The sequence below is a fragment of the Lagopus leucura genome, unplaced genomic scaffold (assembly GCF_019238085.1).
Source record: "Lagopus leucura isolate 7727_CA_CO unplaced genomic scaffold, USGS_WTPT01 Super-Scaffold_100157, whole genome shotgun sequence".
Lineage (NCBI taxonomy): Eukaryota > Metazoa > Chordata > Aves > Galliformes > Phasianidae > Lagopus > Lagopus leucura.
The window spans coordinates 44,764,073-44,779,239 of NW_024962334.1; the positions used below are offsets into that span (position 1 = coordinate 44,764,073).

Consider the following 15,167-nt stretch of genomic DNA (forward strand, 5'->3'; position numbering starts at 1 on the left):
AGGTGTGACTTCAGGTCATATTGCCTTTAAAAAACCTTGTCAAATTGCTTAGTTCTGCACAATTTTCTCTTCAAATTTTCATGTTGTTGTAGGGAGTCTGCTAGTCAGTTTTAGGAATTTTTCTTCTTAAAGATCCAATCTCACAAAGTTCAGATGAACTTTGTGGGCTCCTTATGAATGGCTGAGCACCTTGCCTGATTGATTTAAAAGAAATCAAGTTACATTCTGGTGGAACGAAGAATAATTTTTATTTATATTGTGTGGAAGGTAAAAGTAAGATACATTTGGGACATATGAATGAAGTGGCCACTTCAGGTTTTGTTTCTTTTAGAAGACACCTTAAAGAGCAGCTACTCAGCTCTTTGATCTAGAGAAGCTTTATCTTTTGAAATGCTTTTCTAGGAGCCTTAGGCAAATTATAGCTTAGCATACTTGCTTCTGTTGTTCAACCAAATTAGGATGCTTAAAGCTGAAGCCTATTCAGAAGGAAGCACAGTAAGCTGAACTTACTCTTGATGTAGGCTGTTGGTGTCAGCAGAGTTATGCTGCTTATGATCTGGGCTCTTGAGAAGGCAATCTGGAGCGCTGTAACACCAATGCACTTACCTGTTTATAAATATATGCAAATACTGATCTTTGGGTTGTTGATTAATGGAGCCAGTTAGTCAGTTTCTTTTGGTCTTTGTGATGACTTTTTTCCAACCTTGTAGTTTTATATAAGCAGTAAATGTTAGCAAGTCCTGGTTGTGCTCCTGAACACTTCATGTTAAGTCAGTGATGCTTGCAGTGGGATGCTGAATTCGGCTCACGTCTGTGTTGAACCTTTCCTCCATTCTTACCAGACTGTGGACTTGACTGTTGACCTTCCTCATTACTGATGGGGTGACATCTGGAGTGGCAAGTTGAAGGGTTGCATTTTGTTGTTTTTTCTTCCTTGTTTTTAATTTTATTGCTTATTTTTATGTTAAACTTACAATGATCATAGAATCATAGAATCATAGAATCACTAAGGTTGGAAAAGACCTAAAAGATCACCCAGTCCAACCGTTCACCTATTCCCAATAGCTCCTACTAAACCATGTCCCTCAACACAACATCCAGTCTTTCCTTGAACACCCCCAGGGTCGGTGATTCCACCACCTCCCTGGGCAGTCCATTCCAGTGCCTGACCACCCTTTCTGAAAAGTAATACTTCCTCATGTCCAGCCTGAATCTCCCCTGCCGTAGCTTGAAGCCATTCCCCCTGGTCCTATCACTAATGACACGAGAGAAGAGGCCGACCCCCAGCTCACTACAACCTCCCTTCAGGAAGTTATAGAGAGCAATAAGGTCTCCCCTGAGCCTCCTCTTCTCCAGGCTGAACATTCCCAGCTCCTTCAGCCTCTCCTCATATGGCCTGTGTTCCAGACCCCTCACCAGCTTTGTTGCCCTTCTTTGAACACGTTCCAGGGCCTCAATATCTTTCTTGCAGTGAGGGGCCCAAAACTGGACACAGTACTCGAGGTGCGGCCTCACTAGTGCTGAATATAGGGGAACAATCACCTCTCTGCTCCTGCTTGCAACACTGTTTCTGATGCAAGCCAGGATGCCATTGGCCTTCTTGGCCACCTGGGCACACTGTCGGCTCATGTTCAGCCGAGCATCAATCAATACCCCCAGGTCCATTTCCTCTACGCAGTCCTCCAGCCACACCGCCCCAAGCCTGTAGCGTCGCCTGGGGTTGTTGTGGCCGAAGTGTAGGACCTGGCATTTGGCCTTGTTGAAACTCATCCCATTGGCTCCAGCCCAGCTCTCCAGCCTGTCCAGATCCCTCTGTGGGGCCTCACTACCCCCAGGCAGATCCACACTTCCAGCCAATTTGGTGTCATCTGCGAATTTACTGAGGGTGCACTCGATGCCCTCATCGAGGTCATCAATAAAGATATTGAAGAGGACAGGCCCCAGCACCGACCCCTAATGATGTTCTTAAGCCATTTTTTACTCACTTTTATTTCTAGAAGTGGCATAGATCATAACCAGAGGTGCTTGAGTTGGGTGCTCGTTGTGTTGCTCCACGTGTAATTGAAGGAGCAAGCAGTTCCAGGGAGCATCCAGCTCTCTGGTTTCTCTTTCAGGTGTGTGTAGCTGGATAGGATGATCTGGGCCAATAGGCAGGTTGTTCTTATCAAGTAGTTGTTTCACATCTTTTAAATGAGTTTTTGAGAGTGAGGTAAATTAGTTTGTCTGTCTTTTATCAGGGCATAACAGAGTCTCTGTGTGACTGTGTCTACCAGTCAATAAAACTGAAGTGCTGTTTCAGTTTATATATTAGCTTAGACCTTTTCAGTCATAAATGTTAGTGTTTTCTCTATTTTATGGAGGAAAGATTGGAAGCACTCCTTATATCTTCAAAAACTGCATTGGAAGATACTGGTTGAGTGTTTCCCTATGCTTGCAGGGTATGGGGGTGAAGGATTTAAACCCTGAGGAAACAACAGCTACCCTTTCTCTAATAAAGTTCCTATTTATTTAAAGACTTCCTTGATCGCTGGTTAGGAGATTTTCAAGGAAACTTTCTAGCTTTGCTTAATTCTTCCTAGGCAGCCCTGTTATGCCTGGGAGGCCTGGGAAGAGGCTGCTCACTCCCTTCATCCCTTGGAAGAGCAGATGGTGATGCTGGACTCAGGTTTCTTAGGCAGGAGGGATGGCTAGATTTAAGAGAAGTGAGAAAAGCTGGTCTGAGTCATCATCTTTCCTTCTCTTGGTGGTAATGACTCTAACAGTAGAGAAGGAAACTAACTGGTGCATAATTTAAGTGTGTTTAATTTGCGTGAAATTAGATGAATTGAATTTAACAAATTTAATTCTATTTTAAATGTTACTAAGCATAGTTCAAATTTCCTGCTGTTTGGCTTGGTTTATTCAGGTGCTTGTGCAGTGCAAAGCACTAAGTCCAGACCTTGTTGGTGATGCTTAGGATTGAGCTGTATGAATAGATATTTTATAAATAAATGTCTTAAATCTGTGGAAAAAGGCTGCTGGGAATTGATAATGTCAGCTTATTTGTGCACGATTAACCAGCAGTGGGGTATGCAGAGGGAGTATGGCAGACTTGTGGATTTGTTCAGAGTAAGAGACTTGTGATATGCTGGCTGAAATTTGGTTACAAACCTTCTCTTCCTCTGTGTCCCAGCACTGTGAGTGTCATCTTATTCCACAGACAGTGCCTGCTGAGTCAACTTCACTGCCTTTGTGTTTTTTCAGTTTCAAGATGTATTGAATTGAACTTCAGGTATTCCAGTGCTCTGCTGAGAACGTGGTTGTGTTTCTGAGATAAATAAGTCACAGGCTAGACAGTCTTCAAAATGAAAATGTTGTTAATCCAGTGTAAGACTAATATGTCCCTGAACAGCATTAACCAGTAGTGCTTACAGATTTTTCAAGTCTAATGAAATGTGCAATTAAAGACAACCTAGAAATATAAGCAAGGGATGTGGAGTGCTTAGTAGGTTGCTTAGATTTGATCACTGCTTCAGTTAACTTTATAAACTGGGGCAATGCAAATAAAACAGTGAGGAGAAAAAAGCAATGAGAGGTGAAACAGAAAATGATGTGCCCAGGAAAGTGGTAGAATTGCCATACCTGCAGGTTTTCAAGAAACGTGGAGATGTGGCACTGAGGGATGTGGCTTAGTGGTCATGGTGGTGATGGCCTGGTGGTTGGGCTTGATGATCTTAGTGGTCTTTTCCAACCTCAATGATTCTATGATTCTAAGCTGGGGTGTTTTTTTTGTTTTTGTTTTTGCAACTGGTATTTTTATTTCATTGTCTTTGAAGAAGGAAGCACTGATATGGAGGAAGATGAGTCAATGTGGGCAGTGGATGTAGGTGCTGGTTTGATGCTCAAAGATAGTAGTGCATAGACAAGCTGCCTAGGATAGAATTTCTTCATTGTTAGGTCTCAGATGAGGACAACTTGCCTTCAGGTGACACTGCTGCATCTAGACAGTAGTGAAGTATTTCTATAAAGCAGAAGGATTGAGGAGGAGTCAGTGGGGAGATATGTTTTCTTTTTTCTTTATTTGAAAATAACTGATTTTTCTGTTGCAGTGTGCATCAGAGGAGTATTTTCTGCAACCTTGCAGATGAAAGGCAGTTAGGTAGAATCATCAGTATCAATTGTACTTAGAAGGGTTGAGACCATTCTATTTGAATGTAGAATGTTTTCTGTAAACTCTGCTGCCTGTAACGGGGTGGAATTTTGTGATGTAGTGGTGTTTTCTTTACCCAAGTTTTGTGTTTAATGATCTGTGCTTCTTGTTTTGATCTGTATCTTTCAGGTTCTGGTATGAATCTGCTGCAAATTTGGGAAAAGGTGTGGTCGGCATCCTGCCTTGATGCTTGTGCACCAGGGTTAGTGGAGAAACTGGGAAACCCTGTGCCATCCCATTCAGTTCTGGTACGTGCCTGTCTAGAGAAGTTTAAATGAGCAAACAAATAAGAACCACCAGCAAACCAAACCCACACAAACAACAAAGAACAGCAAAATATTTATCACTGGAAAAAATTAGAGCTTTTTGTTGAGAGTTCTGCTGATGGTTCTTTCTTGGAGTATATTTGAGTGTGTGTCTATGTGCACAATTACCCTCAGAGCGATGTTGGTTGATTTAATACTTGCAGGTATTCTGTACATATCCGTGTCAGAGCAGAAGAGGACACTTTTGGAAACTGGTAGCAGGTATCTGTCATAGCTTTCACTGTGGATCACCCTGGATTCTAGCATGCTCTGTGCTATGAAGACCAACAATTTGGCAGATGCTCCAGTGATGAGAATTGTTGGGGTTTTCTCTTCCCAATCCCCATATATGTCCTCTGGTCAGCTGGCTACTGCAGAACTGTGTGTGGCCTTTATTGCTGCAGAAACAGAACTCAACATTTGCATTACTTAGCAGGAGCCTTGTTTTAAATTGTAGAATTAATGAGTTAATCTTTGTGAATAATTGGGGATGTTTAGAGCTCCTCAATTCATGTAGCATAATGACGAAATCAAATCAAGGCTCACATCTCTTCAAGTAGATCAATTTAGTCTTAGTATCTACCAGAAAAAAGAAAAGAGCTATTGCTTTAGATGGTGCACATGTGAAACAGTATAGATATCTGTCACTGATTCGTCTTTAGTCAGTCGGTTAATGTAGCTGACTTGTGATTCTAATGCTAATCTTCTCTAATGGAGAGAAACATTGAAAAGTCCTTGTACTTTTGTAAGGGTAGTTGTTGTGTTCTCTTATTTTTTTCCTCTGTGGCTGTCAGCTGTGGCTTAAAAAAAAAATAAAAAAAAGTGCAGTTCTTGGCCTGTAAAATAACAGGTGTCATATTAGAATCATAGAATTGCTGAGGTTGGAAAAGACCTCCAAGATCATCCAGTCCAACCATCCACCTATTACCAGTATTTCTCACCAAACCATGTCCCTCAGTACATCTAAATATTTTTTGAACACCTCCATTATTTCCTAATGTCCAGCCTGAATCTCCCTGGTGCAACTTGAGGCCATTCCCTCTATTCCTGTCTCTAATCACAGAGGCCAACCCCCCACCTTGGCCAGCCTCCCTTCAGGTAGTTGTAGAGAGCAATGAGGTCTCCCCTGAGCCTTCTCTTCTCCAGGCTAGGCAATCCCAGGTCCCTTAGCTGCTCCTCGTAACTTGTGCTCCAGACCCCTCATGTTCCAACGTTTAATGTTGTGATGTGTATTAATGTTGTGTTTGCATTGGATTTTTAGTTTCTGTGTATTCCATGCATGTGTTCAGAATAGGTGGATATGTTTGTTATTGGATGTGAGTAACATGAGAGTGAACCAGGGCTAAAATGCTACTGCTTACTTGATCTATTTCAAAATCTAATCTGCGTGTGTTTCTGAGATTGTCTGACAAAAAAATTGCATTCAAAATCAGGAAAATATTTATGCCTTAAATATACAGAAATTTTTCAACTGCTCTATGGGTTTTTGGGACTATGTTACAGCACTGTGTTGTACTCTGTGAGATTATTTTCCAATTTTGAGCTTTTTTTCCTTGCTCTGTATTTCTTTCTTTCCTTAGGGATCCATTTCTCCATATTATGTTCAGCGTTATGAGTTTAGCCCAGACTGTAAAATAGTAGCCTTTACAGGAGACAATCCAGGTGAGATGATTAAGTGTATAAGATTCAGTGAATATGTTTATGCGTGTGCTGAAATTCTAGATCAATACTATTAATTCTCAGATGCTCCTTTATACAGTGAAAGTATATCACATTTATCAGCATTAATAGCTTTTTCTGACAGCCATCCCTCACTGATTATTCTTAGATATAGACATCTTGGATAAACAGAGTACTGCAAATGACTTCCACTTAGCCTATTATTTGGAGGTGACTTTATTTGCCTCCTGATAACTTCAGTTTTTGTTTGTCTCCACCTAACAGCCAATTCTTAAAATGAATTGCTTCCATTTTTGACTTAGGAAATGTGAATTCAAAGCCTGCTGTTGTATCTTTTGAGTCAAAGAGATGGAGATAGATGTTACAGCTGTTCTTCAAGAGTTAGAGCTGTCCTTTTGTCAGAGTGGTAGATCCCAATATAAGGGAAGATGTTAATTTAGGGTCAGGTTTTGTAATCCTCAAAACTGTTTAAGTGCAGACACAGCAAAGCCATCTGTTTCTCAGGACTGTGAAAGTGCTTACTGTATTACAGGAGTGTGTCCAGGTTTGGATTGAGATATAGGATTCATCCTGGAATGTTTCCCATGAGCAGTATGGGAGATGAATGTCTTGAAAATTGAATTGATTTTTCTTGAGATTAAAATTCAGTTTAGTCCAATAGATACATGAGTAGTCTGTAAGTGGAAGCCTTTGTGCTTTAAATAAGGCTCCACAGTATTTAAAACTTGAACATACAAAACGTTAGAGAATCCTGCAGCTCTGTAGCTCTTGGCCTTGAATGTTTTTGATTCAGTGTCAAAAATAACTCCATCGCCCAAACTCTTACGCTGTACAGGCCAAGGCTGTCACAAGTATACTTGCCATTTATATTCTGCTTTGAGGTGGTGAATTCAATGTACTGTGACGTCTCATGCAGTATGCTATAATTGAGTCACACAAGTAACTTTTTATCTGACTTCTGGTTTCAGCATCATTGGCAGGGATGAGGCTTCAAGAAGGAGATATTGCAGTAAGTCGAAACGTATTTCTGGAAACTGTTCATGTCCCTGAATAAGTAGAGTGTATGAAATGTGGAACAGTAACAAGGGCAGTAGCTGTAGGTTATCAGTCAAATTAATCTGCCAGTGTTGATTTTCTGTTTATTGGCTTCATGCTTGTTTTATTTCTATCAATGTGCAAGCTGTCTGAAAGATTTTAAGCAAACTGTGTAACTATTTTTAACTAACGCTCCAGTCACTAAGGCCCAAGTCTCTGTCTAGTATGTATTTCACTGATGTGACAACCTGAAAGTCAGAGCTAGCTTCAGTATGAATCCAATTGACTTAATGTGTAATTTAAAAACAATTAGTGGTGATAACAAATGGTTTTAATTTAATTTCTGTATTGCTTTCCATGCACGTTGTGATAACGCCTCAATTACTTTTTTTTTCTTCTCCTCCAGATTAGCCTTGGCACAAGTGACACATTGTTTCTGTGGATCCAGGAGCCAACTCCAGCCTTAGAAGGTCATATCCTCTGCAATCCTGTTGATTCTCAAACATACATGGCACTTTTATGGTAATATCTTTTTTTTTTTTTTTTGGTACGTTTAGGATCAATAGCATATTTGTCTGTGTTAGTGTTTTATTCCTTTTGCAAAATGATCATGAATAGAACATTCAGCATTCTGTATGGTCTCAGGCAATCTATTGCTGAAACATTTGCATCAGTGTTAGAGCATTCTCATTGTTTAGCGTGGGTAACTGCAACTGCAGAGTTATGATGGATAGATTTTCATGGCAATAAAAAGACAAAATTATTTTTATATATTCATAGAGCCAGTTCACTATAAATCTAAGATGGTATATTTAAGGTATAGGAATAATAGCCTTTTGAAATGTAATAATCTGGAATGCCGGAAGCTTGACCAGACTGTACAACTTCTGTGCTATTCTACTGGTCCAGGGGGGACATAAAGGGGCAGGTGAAAGGTTTCTTTTCATGGAGGAGTATAATCAGTGCTGTTCAGGGACAGATTAGGCTGCGCATGTGGAAAATAGTGAGATCTCAAGAAACCGAGCTGAGAGAATGAACCTCCTGGTGGCTTTTGGCTGCTGTGAACTGGGAATGGTTTGGCTGTTATCCAAGCAAGCAGGTGGAAAGAGGACCTGAAGCTACCTTGTCCCTGTGTTCAGGGAAAAAACTTACAAGTCAGAGGCAAATATTTATAGATACAAGTATTTTACAGATACATTTGAAGTGGAAATCCTTGGGGTTGCACAGAGCATAGCACAGAATTTATCGGTGGGAGTGAATGGGGCTATTGCTTGGGAAGAACTTTAGAAAGGTGTAATGGACCCATTAGTTGTGAGTGTACAGATACAGTCCTCTTAAAGAAATTTTGAATTTTGATTCCCCCAACTTGGGCTGATTCTTATGGCATAGTAGTAACGTTGTTTCAATTATTACAAATTAGCTGGGGTATAAATGGCATTTTCTGAAGTGGAGATTTGATGGCCTTCCTGGTTAAAGCAACCTGTTCCCTCTGGATTTTGAGATTACCTCTTGTTCTTTTTGGTTTTTTTTTTTTTTTTGATATCACAAAATCAGACTGTAGGTGCTTCAGCAGAGCTCACATCTGCCTTTTAATTGTGATGTCTTTATCTGAATAAGAATGGGATGCTGTAGATGACAGTGGGAGCAGGGTTGTGAAGTTGAGTTTAGAATGTTGATGTTGGTTGCAAGTTACTGATTTTCATAATATGATTTCTCAACAGTTGGCTATTTTTGAAGCTTCGTATTTAAGTTTCAATTTTTTTCCTAATTTTTCCCTGTTTTGACTTCCTTTGCCAATACTGGCATGGAGCAAGGCCTCGTAAGTCTTACTGGACCCAAGCCGGCTCCATACCAGTACAACACTCCTGAAATCATAAATGATGTAATGCAGTGAAGAGATGCTTTTCCTCCTTACAGTCATCTCACAGCTAGCCTTTTCTTACTATGACAGAGTGCTTCTGACAGGAAGTTAGCTTCCTCACCATTCAGACCATTTCTCAGTACAAAAACACAGCTCCCCAAGTCCTGCTCTACAGCCAGCACGAGCAGAGCTGATGTGTGTTCTTCAGTGCTTTGGGCTCCAGGAAACAGTGATAAGCCAGGCTTTGGGTTGCAACTCCTGTCCTTGGTGCTCTGAGATGTGGTAGCTGTTCAGAGCTAGACTGAGTATGGCGTGATCTGCTGGCCTAGATGTAAGCCAACTCATTGGAGAGATGTAGAAGAGCATCTCTGCACTGTGTTCATCAACGTGTCTTGTAATAGTTTTCTCTCTTACCCAGTTTCTTGCTTCTCCATCTGTTTCCATAATGAAGAGAGGATAGTATAGTTTTGATTGCCCAGCTGTCTTCAATTGATGTAATAAGCAGCAATATTACATAAAACAGCAATTTGCTTTAAAAATCTAGAGCCAAATGGTTTGGAAAATGCATATGGTGTGTTTATGTGTTTCAGTTTTAAGAACGGCTCTCTGATGAGAGAGAGGATCCGAAACGAGTGTGCTTCAGGCTCCTGGGATGAATTCTCCAAAGCCTTATCATCTACTGCTGCTGGAAACAACGGGAACTTGGGTACGAGCCTCAGCAGGGCTGGGATTTCCTGAGGTTGATTAAAGACATGACTTAGTGGGAGTTGTGCCTACTTTTTACTTGAGTCATGGAAAGGACTAAGAATTACGTTGAGCTGTGCAAGGGAAATTTTTAAGGCGTGCTCAGAAATACTCTGGCAGGCTGAGTGCCATTACAGTATTCTTCTTCAAAATTGACTCAAAATAAGAAAAAGATATTTATGGATCTCTTTCGGCCACTGAAAAGGAGTTAACTGCAGATTGTTTAAAATGAGTAATTTCTGAAGGAGATTTGTTTTTTGCTGAGGTCACAAGCCATGTGGTTTAAATAGCCCCATGCTTTTTTTTCTCAGTCTTCAATCATTCTGATCTCTTAACATTTCTCTAGAATCTTGCTCTGTGCATGTGAATAAAGCAGTAATATCAAATCTTACCTAATGTCCTGCATTTTCCCCTACATGTGTTGTAAAGGCTCTTCATCCCTGATTTTACCCAACATTAGGCTAAGTGAATGAAAGGAAATAATCAAAACAATTTAAAAATATTAACAGACTCATGTATTTGAATTTTTACATTATTTTATTTTTGAAAATTTAACATTTTCAAGGTATTGAAAGATGAGTGTTTGTATAATCAAGATTAATATTTGACTGTCGTATTTGAAATCATTGCAATCATGTTAGATCTGAGTCAAATTAATTTTAAAAAAACACTGTAGGATTATTAAACTATGGAAGACTTCAATCTTTAGGAAAGTGAATTTAAGATGCAGTTTCTTGACAAAGTGAGGTTAGCACTGATTTCATGTTCAGAATCCCAGTATGAAAAAGACAGGGAGCTGTTGGAGAGGATCCAGAGGAGGCCACGAAGATGATCAGGGGACTGGAGCACCTCCCCTATGAGGACAGGCTGAGGGAGCTGGGCTTGTTCAGCATGGAGAAAAGAAGGCTGCGGGGTGACCTCATGGCAGCCTTTCAGTACCTAAAGGGAGCCTACAAACAGGAGGAATCAACTCTTTGAGAGGGTAGATAACAGCAGGACAAGGGGAAATGGTTTTAAGTTGAGGGAGGGAAGATTTAAGTTGGATGTCAGGGAGAAATTCTTTACAGAGAGAGTGGTGAGGTGCTGGAACAGCTGCCCGGAGAGGCTGTGGATGCCCCATCCGTGGAGGTGTTCAAGGCCAGGTTGGATGGGGCCCTGGGCAGCCTGGTTTAATATTGAATGTGGAGGTTGGTGGCCCTGCATGTGGCAGGGGGTTGGAGCTTCGTGATCCTTGAGGTCCCTTCCAACCCAGGTCATTCTGTGATTCTGTGAATTCATGTTATGACCTGTCAAATCCAGTCTCTGGGGGGGTGTTAAAGTGGTCAGGCATTTCTTGCCACTAGATGAATCAGGTCAGTTGATAGGAGGAAATTATTCCAAAAGTCAGACAATAGTGAAAGAAAAATGGAAGTTGATGAAAACCTTGTTATTGATATCAGGGATAGCAGGACACTGCCTAGAATTTAAAACTTGTGTTACGATATATTCACTTGGGTAACTCAGTCCTCTATAAAAGTGGGTGTTCTGTGAAACCTATCCTTCAGTTTTGATAACTGATAACCTTGCGTGACTTCTGGGTTATTTGAGATATTGTAAACATGTGAAAATATAGGAGTCTCTGATTTCCTGAACAAAGCAGAGTGGAGAAGAGCCTGGTTTGGCTTCCTTTCTTTTATCCCTTGTTCCCTGCACACTGAGCAAGATGATGCCTTTGGAGGCTTTGGAGATGTGGAGATGAGCAGAGGCAGCTGCTAGGGTGAAGTTTTCTTGGGGGCTAATGCTTATTGGTCTCCTAGGGCAGCATATCCTCATTCTGAAGACCTGAGCCTTACAGTCTGTGCTTAGTTTCCTAGCTGCTCTGATCAGCTTTCCAATTCTTGTTTTGTTTTGTTTTTTGTCTCCTTTCCTGAGCATCTTTTCTGACCAACTTGCCATCAACGCAAAGGAAATCTTTTTCACAATTTTTCCTCTAAGTGTCTGCAAAGCATTACTGCATTTCCTTAGATCTCAATAATATTCAGAGACCAGTTCTGCTTTGTGACTTAAAACATCTGATGCTCTCTCATAAATTCATGAAATCTAATCCAGTGCATGGAATGTTCTGCTATTCCTACACACTTCTTACAAACCTCTCTTTTTCATTTTTTTTCTTTCAACTTTGCAAGTAATTTACTGAAACTATTTCTATTATATATTATCTTAGTACTCTGCTACTTGCATATGTACGTGATCCGGTGGATGGGAACTGTTTTGGTAGACTTATCTTTTATTGTATTGCTTAGATTTCTAATGAAGTGTTAGAGGCCTAGAGCCAGCCTCTTTTTTGTAAAGCCAAAAGTAATTAAACTTATTAAATATGGACTGAAATTAGTTAAGAAACAAGCTGTATGGTATACCAAATGTCTTTCTAAACGTAATGATTTGTATTTATTATTTCAGCTCTGTGCTGAAATAAGATTACAGCGTTGAGCTAGGAGAAAACATGACACTCTTGAATGTTAACTGATGCAGGCTTCTACTTCGACGTGATGGAAATCACTCCTGAAGCAGTTGGGATTCACAGATTCAACAGCAACAACCAAAAGGTACTGATAATCTAGTTATTGCCTAAAACCTTGAAGGTGTGCTGCCAAAGCTTGAAGTGTTTGCTGTTATCTCTTGCCTGAGATGCTCGCTTCCAAGTTCCAAGTGCCTACTGTTTAAACGAACGCTTAGTTGCTTCTTGCTGTTTCACAGGTTTGTAGGCACTGGTTGTGGTACAAGGACAAAGTCAACTTTTTTGTGAAACGTTCTTTTTTTTTAGTTCAATGTTTTCCCACTTCTGCTAGCTTTCATCTGGTTAACAGAGGACTGAAAGATGCTACTTGTAACAACTAACAAAAAGCTTGTTTCACTTCTGTGCAGACAGAAATACATAGATTTAAACTCTCTGGTATTGCTTGAAGCGTTTGAATTTTATATACTTTAATTTTTCAATTTTTGAGGTATTGATCCTTAAGCAGCCTTTGGTGTTGAGAAATACTAATAGTTTACAACTCACACTAGTCCTCTTTCCGTTCTGCATTGATTTCAGGACTGATGGATTTGCCAGCAGTTCCAAGGTTACGGGTTGCGTTTTTGAGTCTTTACTTGTCTTATGCATACGAATAGAGGACTGGCCTAGCTGAAAGCTGACTTCAGAGTGAAGACAAGGATAATGAACTGTAAATCTGTCTTGTGCTTTTAACCTGTCACCAGCCTGGCGTTGTATACTGTGTAAGATGCTGGATAACTTAATGCATTCATTCTTTTGATACAGGTTTTGAACTTTCCAAAGGAGGTGGAAATACGAGCCTTGATTGAAGGGCAGTTCATGGCCAAGAGGATTCATGCTGAAAAGCTGGGGTATAAAGTCAGTAAGTATGCTGACAGTGCTGCAGAACTAATGGTAATACAGTTCAAACACAAAGATGGGAGCTCTGGCAGTAATGTCAGTATTGTGAATCGTACATACAGAAACTGGTATGACTTCTGAATGAGCCTGCTGGAAACATTTTTGACAGTTTGCTGGGGACAAGCTTTTGCAGATGTTAACTAAAGAAGCAGCAATGATTAAACTTCGATTACATCTTTGCAAGTATTCTTGCTATTTGTTACTAAGCTGCATTGTCAATTTTTAAATAAGAGCTTTGACTTTGATAGCTTTGTTAAGTGAAAAAAAGACTAGGCTTCTGCCTAAGGCACCATGCTGTAACTCAGAAAATCTGAAATCTATGTTAGTTCCCGGACCTGCCATAAGATGCTCACTTATCTCCAGAGTTTTCTGCTAATGAAACAGAAGTCATTTTCCTGTCTTGTGATTTAGAAAGGAAAAGATCTTGCACTCCAGAATTTTTAGTGCAGCAAAATCAGCTGGTATTTTACATATAGAGGTGGGAGCAGAATCACTACTACCTGTGTAATTCAAGGGGAAAAATACAGGAAATTTGAGAAGCTGTTTTGTTTTTATTTCTTTTCTGCCAGTACATCATCCAGTGGCATCTTAAAAACACTTTTCAACTCTTCTTGAGAGTTTTCTAAAATAATGACTTTGCAGAATAAAATGTTGGTTATTGATACACTTCAAAGCAAATCCTGAGCACTTTCTTTACAAGCCTTTTATTTTCTCCAACCTCTGTGCTCTTGTCCGCAATCACGAGGGATACTGTTGTGACTTTGTTTTTCTTCTGTACTTGAAACAGTATTTAATTGTGGAGGTTATTTATGCAAACAGAGATTCAAATAGATTGTGTTTAAAATACCAATTTCTACTCTGTTTGTAGGTGTGGCTCTACAGTATGATGGGCTTATGCAGCTAGGAAGCACATGGTTGAAGAGGATACATTTGTACTTCATGAATGTCAGGGTTCAGACAAATACAGAGTCGGAGAAGAACTATTTAGGATGTCAGACAACTCTGACGCAGGAATGAGTGGGTAGAAATTGTCTCTACGTGTGTTGAGGCTAAGTAGGGCAGATGAAAACCTCACTTGTTGTAGGATTTCATAAGCTTTAAAAGAACACATACCTTTTTTTTAATTTTAGTGCTGTAGGATCTACAGCAAAAAGGAGATTGTTTTCCTGTAGATTCCTTGGAACCTTGTATGCTTTTGCTTTGTTTCATCCCGAGGGTCTAGCTATTTGGTAACTAACAGATGAATTGCTTTGAGAAAGAACTGCTGTACATAGTGTAGGCTGTATGCATCTCCTACTTTTCCTTAGTGGTATTATTGAAATGTCATCTTCTGTTGTTTGTGTGGTGATGGCAAGCTTGCATCTGCATTTGTTGTGTGACAGCTCTGAAAACAGGGTGTGTTCTGAACGTGTTTCAGGGTATGGATGAGCTCTGTGGGAGTTACTCTACTATCAGGCTTTCTCTTGTTTCATAGTTGAAGCTGTGCTGCTTTTCAGGCTGCTTTTTTTGGCTTTAATGTGATTAAACCTCATTTACTTTTTGTATGAAAGATGCAGTCAGGATCCTTGTGCTTATTCAATTCTTTTTAGGCCTATTCTACATGGGGAATTTACTTTCAGGAATCAAGAATTGCATTCACAAATGCAATTACAGCAGTGTAAATCTGTTGTTCACATCAGTAAGAGAATACTTACTGTGAGTAATAACTACTTGCAAAATCCAGAAGGTTAAGTGATGGCACTTCTAAATCTATCTGCAACAGAAGATGGAAGTGATACGGTCAGTCACAACAAGCACTTTCTGAAGTCATCCTGAGGTTTACATGGCACCATCTCAAATGAGCAAATGAGCCAGAAATCTGGCTGAGGATTTCTACACCTGGCATCAAGGTGCTGCAAAGTCATTTTTGCAGAGTTGTGA

The 15,167-nt window shown here is 40.1% G+C and overlaps 1 protein-coding gene across 3 annotated transcripts in view; it reads left to right on the forward strand.

The window, feature by feature from the left end:
* XYLB (xylulokinase) overlaps positions 1-15,167 on the forward strand; it is a 99,606-nt gene that overhangs the window by 31,543 nt on the left and 52,896 nt on the right. For all 3 annotated transcript variants that reach the window (XM_042888220.1, XM_042888222.1, XM_042888221.1), the window contains exons 12-18: positions 4,319-4,437; positions 6,075-6,156; positions 7,143-7,183; positions 7,616-7,731; positions 9,661-9,776; positions 12,326-12,399; positions 13,113-13,209. In XM_042888220.1, coding sequence (XP_042744154.1) covers positions 4,319-4,437; positions 6,075-6,156; positions 7,143-7,183; positions 7,616-7,731; positions 9,661-9,776; positions 12,326-12,399; positions 13,113-13,209 — 645 coding nt within the window. The remainder of the gene's footprint in view (positions 1-4,318; positions 4,438-6,074; positions 6,157-7,142; positions 7,184-7,615; positions 7,732-9,660; positions 9,777-12,325; positions 12,400-13,112; positions 13,210-15,167) is intronic.